This window comes from Ctenocephalides felis, unplaced genomic scaffold (assembly GCF_003426905.1).
Source record: "Ctenocephalides felis isolate EL2017-DRISC unplaced genomic scaffold, ASM342690v1 CF-g0.4_SCAFFOLD_01170, whole genome shotgun sequence".
In the NCBI taxonomy this organism is placed as follows: Eukaryota; Metazoa; Arthropoda; class Insecta; order Siphonaptera; family Pulicidae; genus Ctenocephalides; species Ctenocephalides felis.
The window spans coordinates 33,152,066-33,166,827 of record NW_020537324.1 but is presented as its reverse complement, the minus strand read 5'-3'; the positions used below and the strand labels follow the sequence as shown (position 1 = coordinate 33,166,827).

Sequence of the window (14,762 nt, the reverse complement as noted above, 5' to 3'; positions counted from 1 at the left end):
CGTGCATTTTAATTTCTTATTGGCACGACGCTAATTTTATTTCGACATTTTGTATGACCGTCCCGAATTTCAATGTAAATGTAAATGATATGAACAGTTCATATTATAAACATACGAACACACCCATTTATATCACAAAAATAAGTAGCATATCTTCCAAGATTAATTTTTTTAAACCGTATCATTCTCAGATTTCTTTCCGAAGGGGAAATTTGTGTTTTCGCTAGATACTTCAATTACCCAATTTAATACAAGACGTTTCACATCATCTTGAATCATTTGAGACCAAAATTGGATGGAGTGTTTGCGTATGTGACTCATTTTTGGCTAATACTTAAAGGCCATTGGATGGAACTCGTTAAGGACTCGCGTGTAGTCTTTCGTGTGTAGATCAGCTGAGCCATTTAGCATAAAAATGTAAAAATATTGTTCTGCAAAAACTCTGCACCAATTTTAGTTGGAAATCATACTGATTACTTTTAGACAAAGATCGGTTGAACCATTTTTTCGTAATTAATTGTTGAAAAAAAGGACTATTTTTGGTGAATCTTCTCATGATGTTAAAAGTTATAGTCTTGACGAACATCAAAATAAAAGTGATTTGATCATAAAAATTCTTGGAATAATGGACCATACTAAAATTTTGTCAAAAATGCATATCGACACAACTTCAAAAGTTGCTAAAATAAATTCTTATTGCCTTATTGCTATATGTCGATTATTTATGGTCATATGTAGGATGTAGGGATGTTTTCGCAACTTGTGAAAAATGGCAAGACAAAGTTTAAGGCAAGGCAAGGATTAAGTCAAAATGCCACTTACAATTAGTTTTTTGTAATAATTGGATAAATTGAATTATTATATATCTTGCAAATACTTTATAGTAAGATAGTTAATAATTAAGTTAATCAATGAAAAAAGAGTCAACCATGGAATCAATAATAGCACCAATAAAGAATATATTTTTTCTGAAAACTTATTTTGAGTTCATAAAATTTGGACTATTGTCTTATAGCTTTCCTTTAGCAGAACAATAAATTTGTTTATGCTAATATTAAAAATGGGTATAAATATATTAGGATGAGCAATATTATTGTTCCACTGTATGAAGGGTAGGACTATTGCCGAAACGTATTGATATTACAGCAGCTTTAACAATTTGCGTTGATATTTTGTGAGTATTCACACTCTCGTGCAAATACTTTTGTGAGTATTCACACTCTCGTGTAAATAGTTATATTTTTACATGAAAAATTTCCATAAATTATATGCATATTTTTTAGGCTTAAGTTAGTCCAGTAAATGTGATGACTATTTTTAATATACATTTTAGATGATAGTATTTAACTGACCAATAAATATTTGTTAATGATTTTTTTTATTTTAAATTAAATTAGCATTTATATGATTGCAAATATATTCTTTTTATAGTCTTTTAAAGTACGAAATATAACTTTTATGAGTTCTGAACTCTGAATACAAATTTAATAGTCGTACAACGTTGCGCCAAACAGTGAAAAATAATCATGTATTGCATAATGTTTGACTTAATCCTTGTATTGTTTCTCTATCATTTCCGAAACTTTAGAAAGAGATGATAGATCGTCGTTTGTCGAATTTTGTGCGGGTGCGCCACGCTCGATTACGACTATCGCGTATTTCATTGATTCTCAAACGTTACTCAGTCGTAATTTTTGGAAAATGCACATTTTACAAATTTTTACCAGAGAAGATAATTTTGCATATTAAAATGATATAATTTGATTTTTTATTATCTTTTTTATTTACAACTGTCCAGTAAAGGACATTCAATAAATTTCATGAATTTACAATAGTCGGCCGAAAAGGGACATTGTATACTACAAGGGCATGTTGGAAAAAACACTCAGTAGATGTTTTTCCACTTGATATAAAATTCACAATATTTTATTGATAATTATATAATTTTAACTATTTACTTATTCAATAATTTCTTATAAGTAATGATTAAGTTATTTCCATTTCTTATCAGGAGTGTTGATGGCTCAAATCCAGTGGCGCTTTTCTTTTCAATCTTCTTGAATAGTTCTCGGTTATCAAAGAGTTTGCTAATGAATTTGGGTATAATTTGAAATGATACTAATTTATTTATATTTATCTTTTGGAAATGTTTTTGAGAAAAAAATCGATTTGCTAAATTTAAGTTTTCTAGACGTTTCAAGCATTCTGAATCGAATGTGACCAAATTTGAAAAAAGTGCTTGTGCATGTGGGCATATTTTTTTATTTTTCTCAAAAACGGCTAAATCAATTTCAAAAATTTAAAAGCCATTCGATGTAACTCGATAAGGACGAGAGCTTGCCAATTTTGCGCGACGATCAGCCAAGCCTTTTCTTTATAATTAGCAGAGGAGTGTATAACTTCGATCATAAAAAATCAAAAACTGCTCGAAAGATATTAGTTGGTAATCGCGTTGATAATCGAAGTTTTTGTAAAGATCGGCCGGCACGTTTCTTCGTAATTAAATTTGGAAAAGAATTCACGATTTTGATCTAATTTTATGTAACCATAGATTTTGTTCTGAAATTACATATTAAAATGTTATAGGTCTACGATTAGCGGTTGAATTATAAAATGTCATCAAAGTTTAGAATGTCGCTGCGTGTTTAGGCCATTCTAATCAGAATCTATACTAAAGTATATGTACGTTCTGTGGTGTTTTGTAAGTAGCTACTGATTACAGTTGACGTCAACATAAAATACAAAAATAAATTATAAAAAAATAATAAAAAATACATAACAAATAAAATACATTTTTGAAACATGAAAATGACAAAATAAAATATGTAAAACAAATTATTTTAATGTATATAATTGCAGAAAGTATGTTTCCAGATAGCAATTGAAAATACTTTTCAATGAAAGTGAAATATTTATTTTATATATAATAAACATTTAACATTTAATTAGTTAATTAGTTCTAATTTTCATCAATTTTCACATGCCAGGAAGTCTATGCAACTTGCCTTAAGGCAAATACTACTTACAACTAGTTATTTTATTTTTTATGAAAATAATACTGTACAATTACACATGATCGTGTATATGTCGTTTTTGTGATATTGAAAATAAATATTTCAATACAAACATAACTGCAGTTAGTAAAAATTATGGAAAATAGTCAATAGAATGAAAATTGTGAAAATATACTTTGAGAATCAAATCTCGTTTGTGCTTTCACATACGTCTTGAGAAAAGTCATGCTCAAGGAAGAGAAGCTGAATATCGCGCACTCCCTCGATTGATCTTACGTAGGTCATGTCTTACAGTCGGTGTGCGTGTATGCGTACTCGGTCCATTGTCATCAATGGGTTGCGGTAGAGTTTATATATTTTAGAAGGTAAAGTATTTAAAGAATCGAATCGTATTTCGCGAATTTTCATGCAATTTCGATTATCGTCTGAAAGTATTGAACAAATTAGTCGATATTGTTATGATTAAAGAATGGAAAGATCTGAATGCGCACAGCTGTGAAGTGTGCCCGTGTTAGCCGGTACCGGTCCTCCCCTACTATCGCTGGAATGAACGTGTCCCACTTCAGCTGACTGCATCGCCTGGTGGCGTACGGGTAGAGTTTATCGTTGTAGTATCTTGCGAGCCGGCTTTGACAGAAGCAAGATATAATGCTTAAAATTTTAGTATCGTAATATTCAATAATTATCGAATGTACTAAACGATGTACATGTACGCGTAAACGGTGTCAGTTTTGCGTGTTGTTGACATTCGCTACCGATAAACGGCGACGCCGTGCCAGTTTGACGTTTGTGCGGCCGCTAGCTGTCAGATTGAGTATTGTGTGTATCGTCGGCGTGCGTGTAGTGTTTATCGCCGAGAAGAAATATGCTCAAGTATTTGACACATAAACTTCGAAATCATTCGCTGAATGAGGAAAACCCAGAGGAAAAGGTGAGTTTAATTATTGTGGAAACAAGTAGTATTCGTATTATTTTGAAGGTCACTTTTGAATGTGTCGAGAAAATGGCGGATGTGTAGTACATCCCGAGAACAAAGACTCGGAATTCAGTGAATTTTTAAATATCGTAATATCATACGGTAACATAAGTTTTAGTTTCGTAAAATATATATTTGTGTTGAGTATTTAACGATTTTTCTGTGAAATGTTATTCAATACATCGGGAGTTATGGAGAATTTAATACCGGTATCAAATATGGCTGACAATGTGACATGATATCGTATATTATCCGTATGTTGTATTACAAATAATTTTGTTATTTTAGGTTGACGGACACGATTCGGGAACAGAATCTGATGACGAGATCGATCGGCCCGAAATGCTCGGTAAGTGATTTTCTATTCTACTATTTAATAAATAATTATTCGTACATTGTAGTGTATTGTTCGCGACTCCTCGTACAATTACCATTCCATTACCATGTAAATATAAGACTCCCGCTGGGTCGAGTGTATTGCACAAGAAAAGTTATTGTATAATCCTTCCTCGCTCGGTTACATCTCTATTTTAAAAGTTGACGGAGCAAAATCGCATGTATATTCTATTCACTCGTTTTGATGGATTTTTTATTCAAATTTAAATGTAATGCCGACCGCATTTAAGTTGAAGCAAAAAACGTTTTATGTCTTTCTGGGGATCCTTTTAAATCTTTATATTACTTTTAATGTCATTTTTGCAATATTCCTTCTATTGGCTTTCTTGACGTATTTCGCAGAGTGTTGACTGCAACCTTTCGTTTCATATATAATTTTATATATATTATAATTCGAGCGAATGTGTTAATATATAAAATATAAATTTTTAGTTCCATTAGGGAAGAGCGGGACTTAAAGGCCAGCGGGTTTAAAGGTCCACCACCGATATCTCAAAAACAAGTGAAGATAGAATTTTCTAACAATATTTGAAAGTACAGGCCAAAATCTACATCGCCTTAAATCAAGCAACATCGCTATCAGAAAATACAGGGCAATGTTTGAAAATCCATAACAAATGTATTTATTTTCTTTCGTTGTTAATGTTTTTGGTTGTGATCACTGTTGTTTAGTTTGAGACCTTAATATAATTTTTAAGCATACGTTATTTAATTATCTTATGAGATCTATTGTTAATTTCAAGTTAGTTCTTTTTATATAACCTCTATAAATGCTTACATGTGGTTGGGGTAAAAATGACTAACTAAATCTTTATCCTGGCAAAGGTAAAGATTAATAAATAGTGAATGAAAATATAAATTCAGTTAAAAAAGCAATTTTACACGGAATAGACTAAATTAATAGTTATTCCAACTTTGATGATGATTTTTTCTGATGAAATGCCAGATCAAGGTTATATTACAATGTTATTCCTGTACAAAATGTACACATGAAATTTATATTTGCATTGGTTGCATAATGTAGCTGTTATTTTGCAGTATCTCTTTAAATTTAAAATCTAGGCATTGGATCTGTTTGGCTCTTGCTTGTCCCTTTTTACCCAGTCTATGGGGTAACTAGTGATGCATGGCATCGTGCCTTAAGGCAAATTGCTGGAACTTCCCGTACCTTAACGGAATGTTCGAGGAATAATAAATGTTTTCAAATAGATTATTATAAATACTGTATCATTGTCTAATATTTATAAGAATTATATAAACTGAATTGCAAAGTTGAAATTATTTGTTTAAGGTATATTAGAACTTTGATGAGAATTAAAATTAAAATCTCAGGTAGTTTTGATATACAAAAAAATTTTTTTTTGAAAAAAAAAATAAACAATTTTTTTTTCCAAAAGTAATTATTTTGTTAAAACAAGCAGAAAGTTCTTTGAATCATACAAACCGGACGCTTAGTTCTCTCAAAAACTGCCATTCTTTGCACATTTAGCTCTTTATCTTCCAAATGGCTGGACCTGCCTTTGCCAGAAACTAAATCACATCTTCTCCCAATCATTATTAATTGAATGTTTTTTAGATCATTCAAATCGGATATTCCATTTTCTCAAAAACTTGATTTGTATTTTCTGCACTCTTTACTCCGTATCTCCGTGACGGATAGACCTGCCTTTGCAAAAACTAATCAGATCATCCCCCTATCAATAGGAATCGAATGAATTCAAACGATTCAAATCGCTTGATCCGTGCGCCCGAAAACGTGGCCAAAATGTTCAGAAACCTTGAAAACGTGAAGATATACAAAATTTTCATTTTTGATTTTCGGCTCATTACTATAACTACCCTACGGGAAGTTAAAAATAGAGAAATTTCAGAAAAACAGCAAAAACAACATTTCTATAAGGAATTCACTGCGAATTTTACACGCATTATATGTTCAAAATTAAAAAATTAAATTTGAAAAATTTGCTTTATTTGCCTAAAATACACACATTGATTTTTACATAAAGATACAAATTGAATACACCTATTCTGGGAATACCATTATACTATCATAATATAATATTGTTTGCATATATATGCACTCGTATATATGTGTTTCAATTAACTTATATAAGTATGAAAAGAACTATTAAAAACATACTGCCAATTATGTGTTTAAAGTTTAAGAGTCAAATTGGACCTTTGTGTCCTTCCCTACATTATGTACTATTTATTACATTTTTTTCAATCATGTAAGTGCAATTATTATATTTCTGATTTTTCCCTTTGGTTTTCATCGTCATTCTAATCGAAAAGTTCGTAATTTTGCATATTGAGATCCGTCTGCCTCTGTGACAAAACAATGCACTGAAAACGAATCTAATCAAAAAAGGCGTTCTATTAAAATCGTTTATAGTGTAAAAACGCACAGAACCAACCGACTAGTTATATCAGTTCTACCTACATATACACATGCGAACGAATGTAATGTATTGTATATTGATATATCGAATGCACAGTAATAGAAACGGCCAATGACCTAACTGTGTGCAAACACATATGTACATGTATATATGAATACTGCGACAGCTCCCATGTGTATGCGCGAGTGAATTTGCGTACACACATTTTTTTCATTCGCATTCTAAGTCCGCCGGTATCCATATAGTACGCATATAAACATTGAGTAATGAGCCACGCCACTTCGCTTATATGTTGTATTTAAATAATTTTATTAGTTTTTTTTAAATTCTGTTCATTTCATTTTATCCATCAATTTTTAGATTTTATTCTGGACGATCTTAACTTATTCGTGGACGTGAATGCTATAGCATTCAGCTATAGCAAGCAAAATGCGTAAAGTAGAAGCGAAATGCTTCACGTGGATGCTATAAAAACAGTTCAAAAATTTATTTTGAAAATGAAGATTTCACTTTCATTGAAAAGCATTTTATATTGATATATTAGAAACATACATATCTTCTGTAATTATATGATTTTTTTTTTTAATTTATTTGAACAGCGATCAGAGCTTATGGGTTCTATGAGCTGTTGTGATAAATTTTTTACAAACTACGTTTGTTTTATTATAGATGGCAACTAGGGTTTATACAAAAACCGACATTTAAGAAAACCGGTTTTCGAATTTTATATAGAAAATAATTTTTTACTCGAATTCTGTAATTTATCAGCAAGTTTAGTGCGATTTATAGCAGTATTTGACTGAATTTATTTATTGTTCAATTTTATGGATTGTAAACAAAATTATTTTTATTTTAATTAACTAAGCAAATTATAGTTTATCTTGATTAAATAACTTTGAAAATAATTATTTGTTATTCATGCAAAATTTTCACATACACGAATAAAAATAATTTTATGATAATGGAAGAAAAGTTTTCGAATAAATAAAAATAATACATTTTTAAATAAAAATATTGATTAATTTAAAAAAAAAACATGTTGATACATACTTGTTAATATCAATGTTAGTTTTAAAAAGAATTAAGCTAAACTCGGGTATTGTCTGTTCCGAGCAATTTTAATTAGTTAATTATAAATTTCTAATTGTTTTTTTGTTTAATAAAATATGACTTAAAAAAATTTAGAACGTCTATCGAATGGCTACTTAGACGTGTCTTTTGTTTACTCGCAATATTTCCTGAAATAGAAAATACTCTCATACTTAGGAATTAGGCTTAATAGTTTTTTGTTCTCTTATTTGTGGCTTCTGGGGCTAAAAACTCTTTTTTTAAGTTTGAGTAGAGGAAGTTACTTCAAGAAGAAGTCACACTGATTTAAATTAATATACACATTAGACAAAAGATAAAACAAAACCTTTCTGGGAACCATTGCAGACTGATAAGATTCCAAATGCTATTTAACCGATATGATTTCAAGAATCAAAACGCTTTCATCTATCTTTTATATTTGGCTATATTTGTCATTTTCCATTTATACAGTAAAAACCTACTTTTTTCACTAAAAACCGGTTTTCGAATTCCATAATTTCCGTCAAAAAACCGGTTTTTGAAAACCGACAAACCCTAATGGGTACCCAAACAGTTATCTCATCTCTGTGCTGAATTTTGATTATTACAATTATTGTAATAGTGATGACTTTTTATTGTTGCAGCAATGCCGTATTAGGGCTGTTTTTACTTGGAAACATATTGCTATCTATATTTCCAAGTGAAAATCGTTGTCATTGCTGTCTGACAACAGGCTGCTCGAAGTGGGTATCGAACCCGAGACCCCTGTCCAGGTCCAGTCGTTCTAGCCACTTACCTACTAGCGAGCTCAATTATATGAATTAAAATAAATTAACATATTTCATTTTATCCTTTTCGTGTTATTATGTATTTTATGTAGACGCCGACTCTAATCAGTAGCTACCTACGAAACACCACAGAACGTTCAGATGCTTTGGCATAGGTTCTGATTAGAATCGTCTAAATGCATGGCGAAATTCTAACCTTGATGACATTTTATAATTCAACCGCTAATCGTAGGCCTATAACATTTTAATATATTAATTCAAGCTTTCGTAGCTATCTATGATTATATCTATGATTATATAATATTTCATCAAAATCTTTTTTTCAAACGTTTAAATAATTTTATTAGTTTTTTTTAAATTCTATCCATTTTATTCTATCCATTTTGTTCTGGACGATCTTAACTCATTCGTGGACGTGAATGCTATAGCATTGTGCACTTTCATTGTGATGCAGAATGACGTGGATGCTACAGCATTCAAATTTTTAAGTCAATTATTTTAAATTTATTTTGATATAACCTTACGTTATTGTAACTATTATATTTGTGAAGGTAATGACTAACTGATTCTTTAGGTATCTTTGTATTATTTCGGCTTTTCTCGTAGTCACCAATTAGCTTGGAGAAGCAAATTGCGTAAAATAGAAGCGAAATGCTTGACGTGGATGCTATAGCATCCATGGAAGAAACAGTTGAATTTAACTTAAAATTAACAATACATCTCATGAAATAATTAAATAATGCTTAAAAATTATATTAGGTCTCGTAAACTAAACAACTGTGATCGCAACGGAAAACATTACAACGAAAAAAAATTAATACTTATGTTATGGATTTTCAAACATTGCCCTGTATTTACTGCGATGTTACTTGATTTATTTAGATTACACATATTTTGCCCTCTACTTTCAAATATTGTTGTTAAGAAATTTCTAACTTCACTTGCTTTTGAGATATCGGTGGTTGGCCTTTGAACCCGCGGATCTTTAAGCCTCGCTCTACTCTGATGGAACTAAAAATTCATATATTATATATTAACATATTTTTAACCATATGGCGATTAAAATATGATTATCTGACTACCTTTATAAACGGAGTTAAATCAAAATTCGGATATCACACACAACCAATTTACAAAATAAGATGACTATGAAGATTTTTTGTACCTTGCTAAAGCTTTTACTGCCGTGTTAAATGCATTTGTAAGGAATATTCCATACTGGTTTTTCAAATTGTTTATATGGGTATTTTTATTTGTAAAATTATCGGACACTATTATGTGCCAAGAGGCAGGCTTATCTTATTGTTAGTTATATGGGATACTTTTCATAATATACATAGTCATTTTGATTATCAATTAGATTTGCAAACTATTAAAATAAGTATTCATTTAAAGAAAATGTAAGTAGGCTGTTTTGTGATTTGTTTCAAAAATTTGCAAAAAAAATTTGAATGATTGCACGATTGCACTTTCTTTTTCAATATTATTTTCAACTTATAGTTTCACAGTCTGTAAACATGCCAAAAATTGAAATATGAAGCGTCTAAACGCACTGCGAAATTCTAAATCTTGATAACATTTTATAATTCAACCGCTAATCGTAGGCCTATAACATTCTAATATGTTAATTCAAGCTACGAAATCTATGATTATATAATATTTCATCAAAATCTTTTTTTCAAACGTTTAAATAATTTTATTAGTTTTTTTAAATTCTATCCATTTTATTCTATCCATTTTGTTCTGGAGATCATTAATACTACATTGGACAGTAGGAAGTCAAAAATATTAAAATATGCAGCATAAAGTAATTTAAAATGACAAATATTTTTGAAAAATAAATATTTCGAATTAAAATACATTTCTATATGGAATTTAAAAAAATTTACATGGTGTTGAAGTAATAAAGCGTTGTAGATTTCAGGAATTCATTGAACTGCATATTTACGTATTTAATATTATTAAAGTGCGGGTATTTAATCTTATTTTTTTAAATATAAATAACATTCAAAATTCATGCATAAAATAATATAAATTATCAAAATATAAAATATTATTAATCAGAAATTTAATATTTCCTTTAAGTAAGATGTGATCCAATACAATTCTATCGTTTCATGATTAATGTATAATATATATATACTCTTAAATATTACATTCTCATGCCATGTTGTTCATCGAAATACTCCTCTGAAACGGTTTAGCTGATTTTTATAAAAATTTATAACTGACAATACACCAACATCTATTTTTCATACCCCTAAGTGGCAAGGGTTGGCCACCATTCAGATTGATGTTTTATTTTTTTGACCAATTACTAACTAAAAAACACATACAGTTCTATTTTTTTACTTTTCTGCCACAAACCCTTATTTGGTAATTGTCATTTTGGTAATCGAATAACTTTTCTTCCTGCTTTCAGTTAATGATTGATTTTCACGTAAATATAATTCATATTTTCTCGAGAAAAGCTTAAAGTTTACTTAATAAAAAAAATAGGATTTTCCACTACAAACATTTTTTCAGATTTTTTTTTGAATCATTTTTTTATATTGAGTAATTGAAAAATATACACATACTTAAAGTTCACTCTCCTTCTAATAACCTTTATTTTGTTATCAGTATATTCAATCATTTTTCATCTCGCTTTTCATTGAATATTTTTCACCGAATTTCAATACAGATTGTTTGGGCTCATGCAAAAGCTTAAATTTAACTAATAAAATAAGGGTTGTTCACCAAAATCTTTTTTTTTAACTTATTCGATTATTTCTTTCATTCTTTAATTTTTTTTGTAATGCGTACTTAAAAATCACAGAGTGTCTGAAATTTTAACTCTCCTGTTGTGCCCTTATATATATAATATATTTATCTGTGTGTATGCTGATGCACACCTATTCATGCAAATCCTCCTTCTAGCAGCTATATAAGAATGCAACGATAAATATATCTATGATTATATAATATTTCACATCAAAATCTTTTTTTTCAAACGTTTAAATAATTTTATTAGTTTTTTTAATTCTATCCATTTTATTCTATCCATTTTGTTCTGGAGATCATTAATACTACATTGGACAGTAGGAAGTCAAAAATATTAAAATATGCAGCATAAAGTAATTTAAAATGACAAATATTTTTGAAAATAAATATTTCGAATTAATAAAATACATTTCTATATGGAATTTAAAAAATTTACATGGTGTTGAAGTAATAAAGCGTTGTAGATTTCAGAATTCATTGAACTGCATATTTACGTATTTAATATTATTAAAGTGCGGGTATTTAATCTTATTTTTTTAAATATAAATAACATTCAAAATTCATGCATAAAATAATATAAATTATCAAAATATAAAATATTATTAATCAGAAATTTAATATTTCCTTTAAGTAAGATGTGATCCAATACAATTCTATCGTTTCATGATTAATGTATAATATATATATACTCTTAAATATTACATTCTCATGCCATGTTGTTCATCGAAATACTCCTCTGAACGGTTTAGCTGATTTTTATAAAATTTATAACTGACAATACACCAACATCTATTTTTCATACCCCTAAGTGGCAAGGGTTGGCCACCATTCAGATTGATGTTTTTATTTTTTTGACCAATTACTAACTAAAAAACACATACAGTTCTATTTTTTTACTTTTCTGCCACAAACCCTTATTTGGTAATTGTCATTTTGGTAATCGAATAACTTTTCTTCCTGCTTTCAGTTAATGATTGATTTTCACGTAAATATAATTCATATTTTCTCGAGAAAAGCTTAAAGTTTACTTAATAAAAAAAATAGGATTTTCCACTACAAACATTTTTTCAGATTTTTTTTTGAATCATTTTTTTATATTGAGTAATTGAAAAATATACACATACTTAAAGTTCACTCTCCTTCTAATAACCTTTATTTTGTTATCAGTATATTCAATCATTTTTCATCTCGCTTTTCATTGAATATTTTTCACCGAATTTCAATACAGATTGTTTGGGCTCATGCAAAAGCTTAAATTTAACTAATAAAATAAGGGTTGTTCACCAAAATCTTTTTTTTTAACTTATTCGATTATTTCTTTCATTCTTTAATTTTTTTTGTAATGCGTACTTAAAAATCACAGAGTGTCTGAAATTTTAACTCTCCTGTTGTGCCCTTATATATATAATATATTTATCTGTGTGTATGCTGATGCACACCTATTCATGCAAATCCTCCTTCTAGCAGCTATATAAGAATGCAACGATAAATATAAAAGAAAAAGTAATACGATTTAAGAGTTTGTTATGCCTTTTGCTTTCATACTAAAACATTGAGTTCGTATTATAGACGGGACTAGTAGATACCGACACCATACCATTAATATCATTCTCTGCATCATTATGCTAAATAGCGTATGGTAAATCGATGGTAAGAATGAGTTTTGCCTCGTCGCCGCATGCACGATTTTGCAACTCTGTGTCTCTATAAAATCGACGGAGTTTTCTGATAAGAACTTGCACAGACATAAACTTTCTGGAATCTTCAATGTTTTCGCAAAATATCGCTGTGCGCTAAGGAATCTAATTATAAAATAAACTGCATGCAATGTATAATGCTTTGCTCAATTTCCGTTTACTGCATACACTTCATTGTGCTTCTAAAGTTATACAAATTATTAATTATTGTTTGTATAACTCTAAATAACTATACCATCAGTTTTCAATATGGAGTGTTTAAACAATGAAATATTTACAAAGCACTTCTTCGAGCTTCTCACAACTCTTGGTTGGAATATTATACCTGAATGATATGGTGAATAATATTACATCCTATTTTTTTATTCTTCTCTTATTCTTGTTATGGTTCATATTAACTTCCCGTAGGGTAAGTTAATGTAATCGTCCAAAAATCGAAATTGAAATTTTTTACATTTCTCGACGTTTTGAAGGTTTCTGAACATTTTGGCATACCTCAGAAAAAATGGATGTGTGTGTGTGTGTACGTATGTATGGATACAATTTTTCGGACGCACGGATCATCCGATTTGAATGGTTCAAAAAACGTTTGATTCCTATCGATAGGGAGATGTGTTTGTGGCAAAGGCAGGTCCAGCAGTTACGGAGATAAAGAGCAAAGAGTGCAAAAAATAGAAATCGAGTTTTTGAGAGAGCGGAGTATCCGATTTGAATGATCTAAAAAAAAACATTCAATTAGTAATGATTGGGAGAAGTGGTTATCAGTTCTTGGCAAAGGTAGGCTCAGCCATTTCGAAGATACAGAGCTAAATGTTAAAAAAAAATGCAGTTTTTGAGAGAACTTAGCGTCCGATTTAAATGATTCAAAGAACTTTCTGCTTGTTTTAACAAAATAATTGATTTTGGAAATAAAATTTTTGTTTCAAATTTTTTTGTATATGAAAATAAATCAGATTTTATTTTTAATTGTGACTGAAGTCTTAATATACTTTAAACAAATAATTTCAACTTTGCAATTCAGTTTACATAATTCTTATAAATATTAGACAATGTTACAATATTTATAATAATCTATTTGAAAACATTCAGTATTCCTCGAACATTTCGTTACGGTACGGGAAGTTTCAGCAATTTGCCTTAAGGCACAAGTTTAACAATATTTTCATTTAAAGAAAATTACATTAATTTTATTTCCAATTTTTGCGAGTAAACTGTGTATATGTAAATTTTTATGTTACAAAGGCCTTAATGACTGTTTTAGAATAATTTTAGTATAATGTCAGTTTGTTTAATGCCAAAGGTTAGTTGCCATCTAACTAATAATTAGCAAAAGCCGATAAAATATCTTGCTCGCAAGTCTCATTGGCGATTATTGCTGCAAAAAGTCTAATAAAACACAATTAATTTTTCTCGGGCAGGTTTTTTTGTCCATAGTTGTCGAGAATGGTCGTTGAATTTTTTTTCGTTGGCTTTGTCGTATTGCTTCAGCAAAGACTTAAGTGAGGGCTATAAATGTATTTCAGTAGTTAAACATACGATGCGAATGCTAATGTCACTCGTGACGGATATGAATGTGTATATTTCTGCACTGCTTTGGCAATAGAATTTTCCTGCCTTCAACAATTCAGAGCTTTGAACTGCATTGTAAATATTAAGCT

At 29.5% G+C, this 14,762-nt stretch overlaps 1 protein-coding gene across 2 annotated transcripts in view; it reads left to right on the top strand.

Moving 5' to 3' along the window:
• The first annotated feature begins 3,688 nt into the window (after window positions 1–3,688).
• LOC113368088 overlaps window positions 3,689–14,762 on the top strand; it is a 329,266-nt gene continuing 318,192 nt past the window's right edge. Inside the window, exons 1-2 of one of the 2 annotated variants that reach the window (XM_026609652.1) lie at window positions 3,689–3,945; window positions 4,279–4,339. In XM_026609652.1, coding sequence (XP_026465437.1) covers window positions 3,880–3,945; window positions 4,279–4,339 — 127 coding nt within the window. In that variant the 5' untranslated portion in view covers window positions 3,689–3,879. The other variant, XM_026609653.1, reaches the window with a different exon arrangement.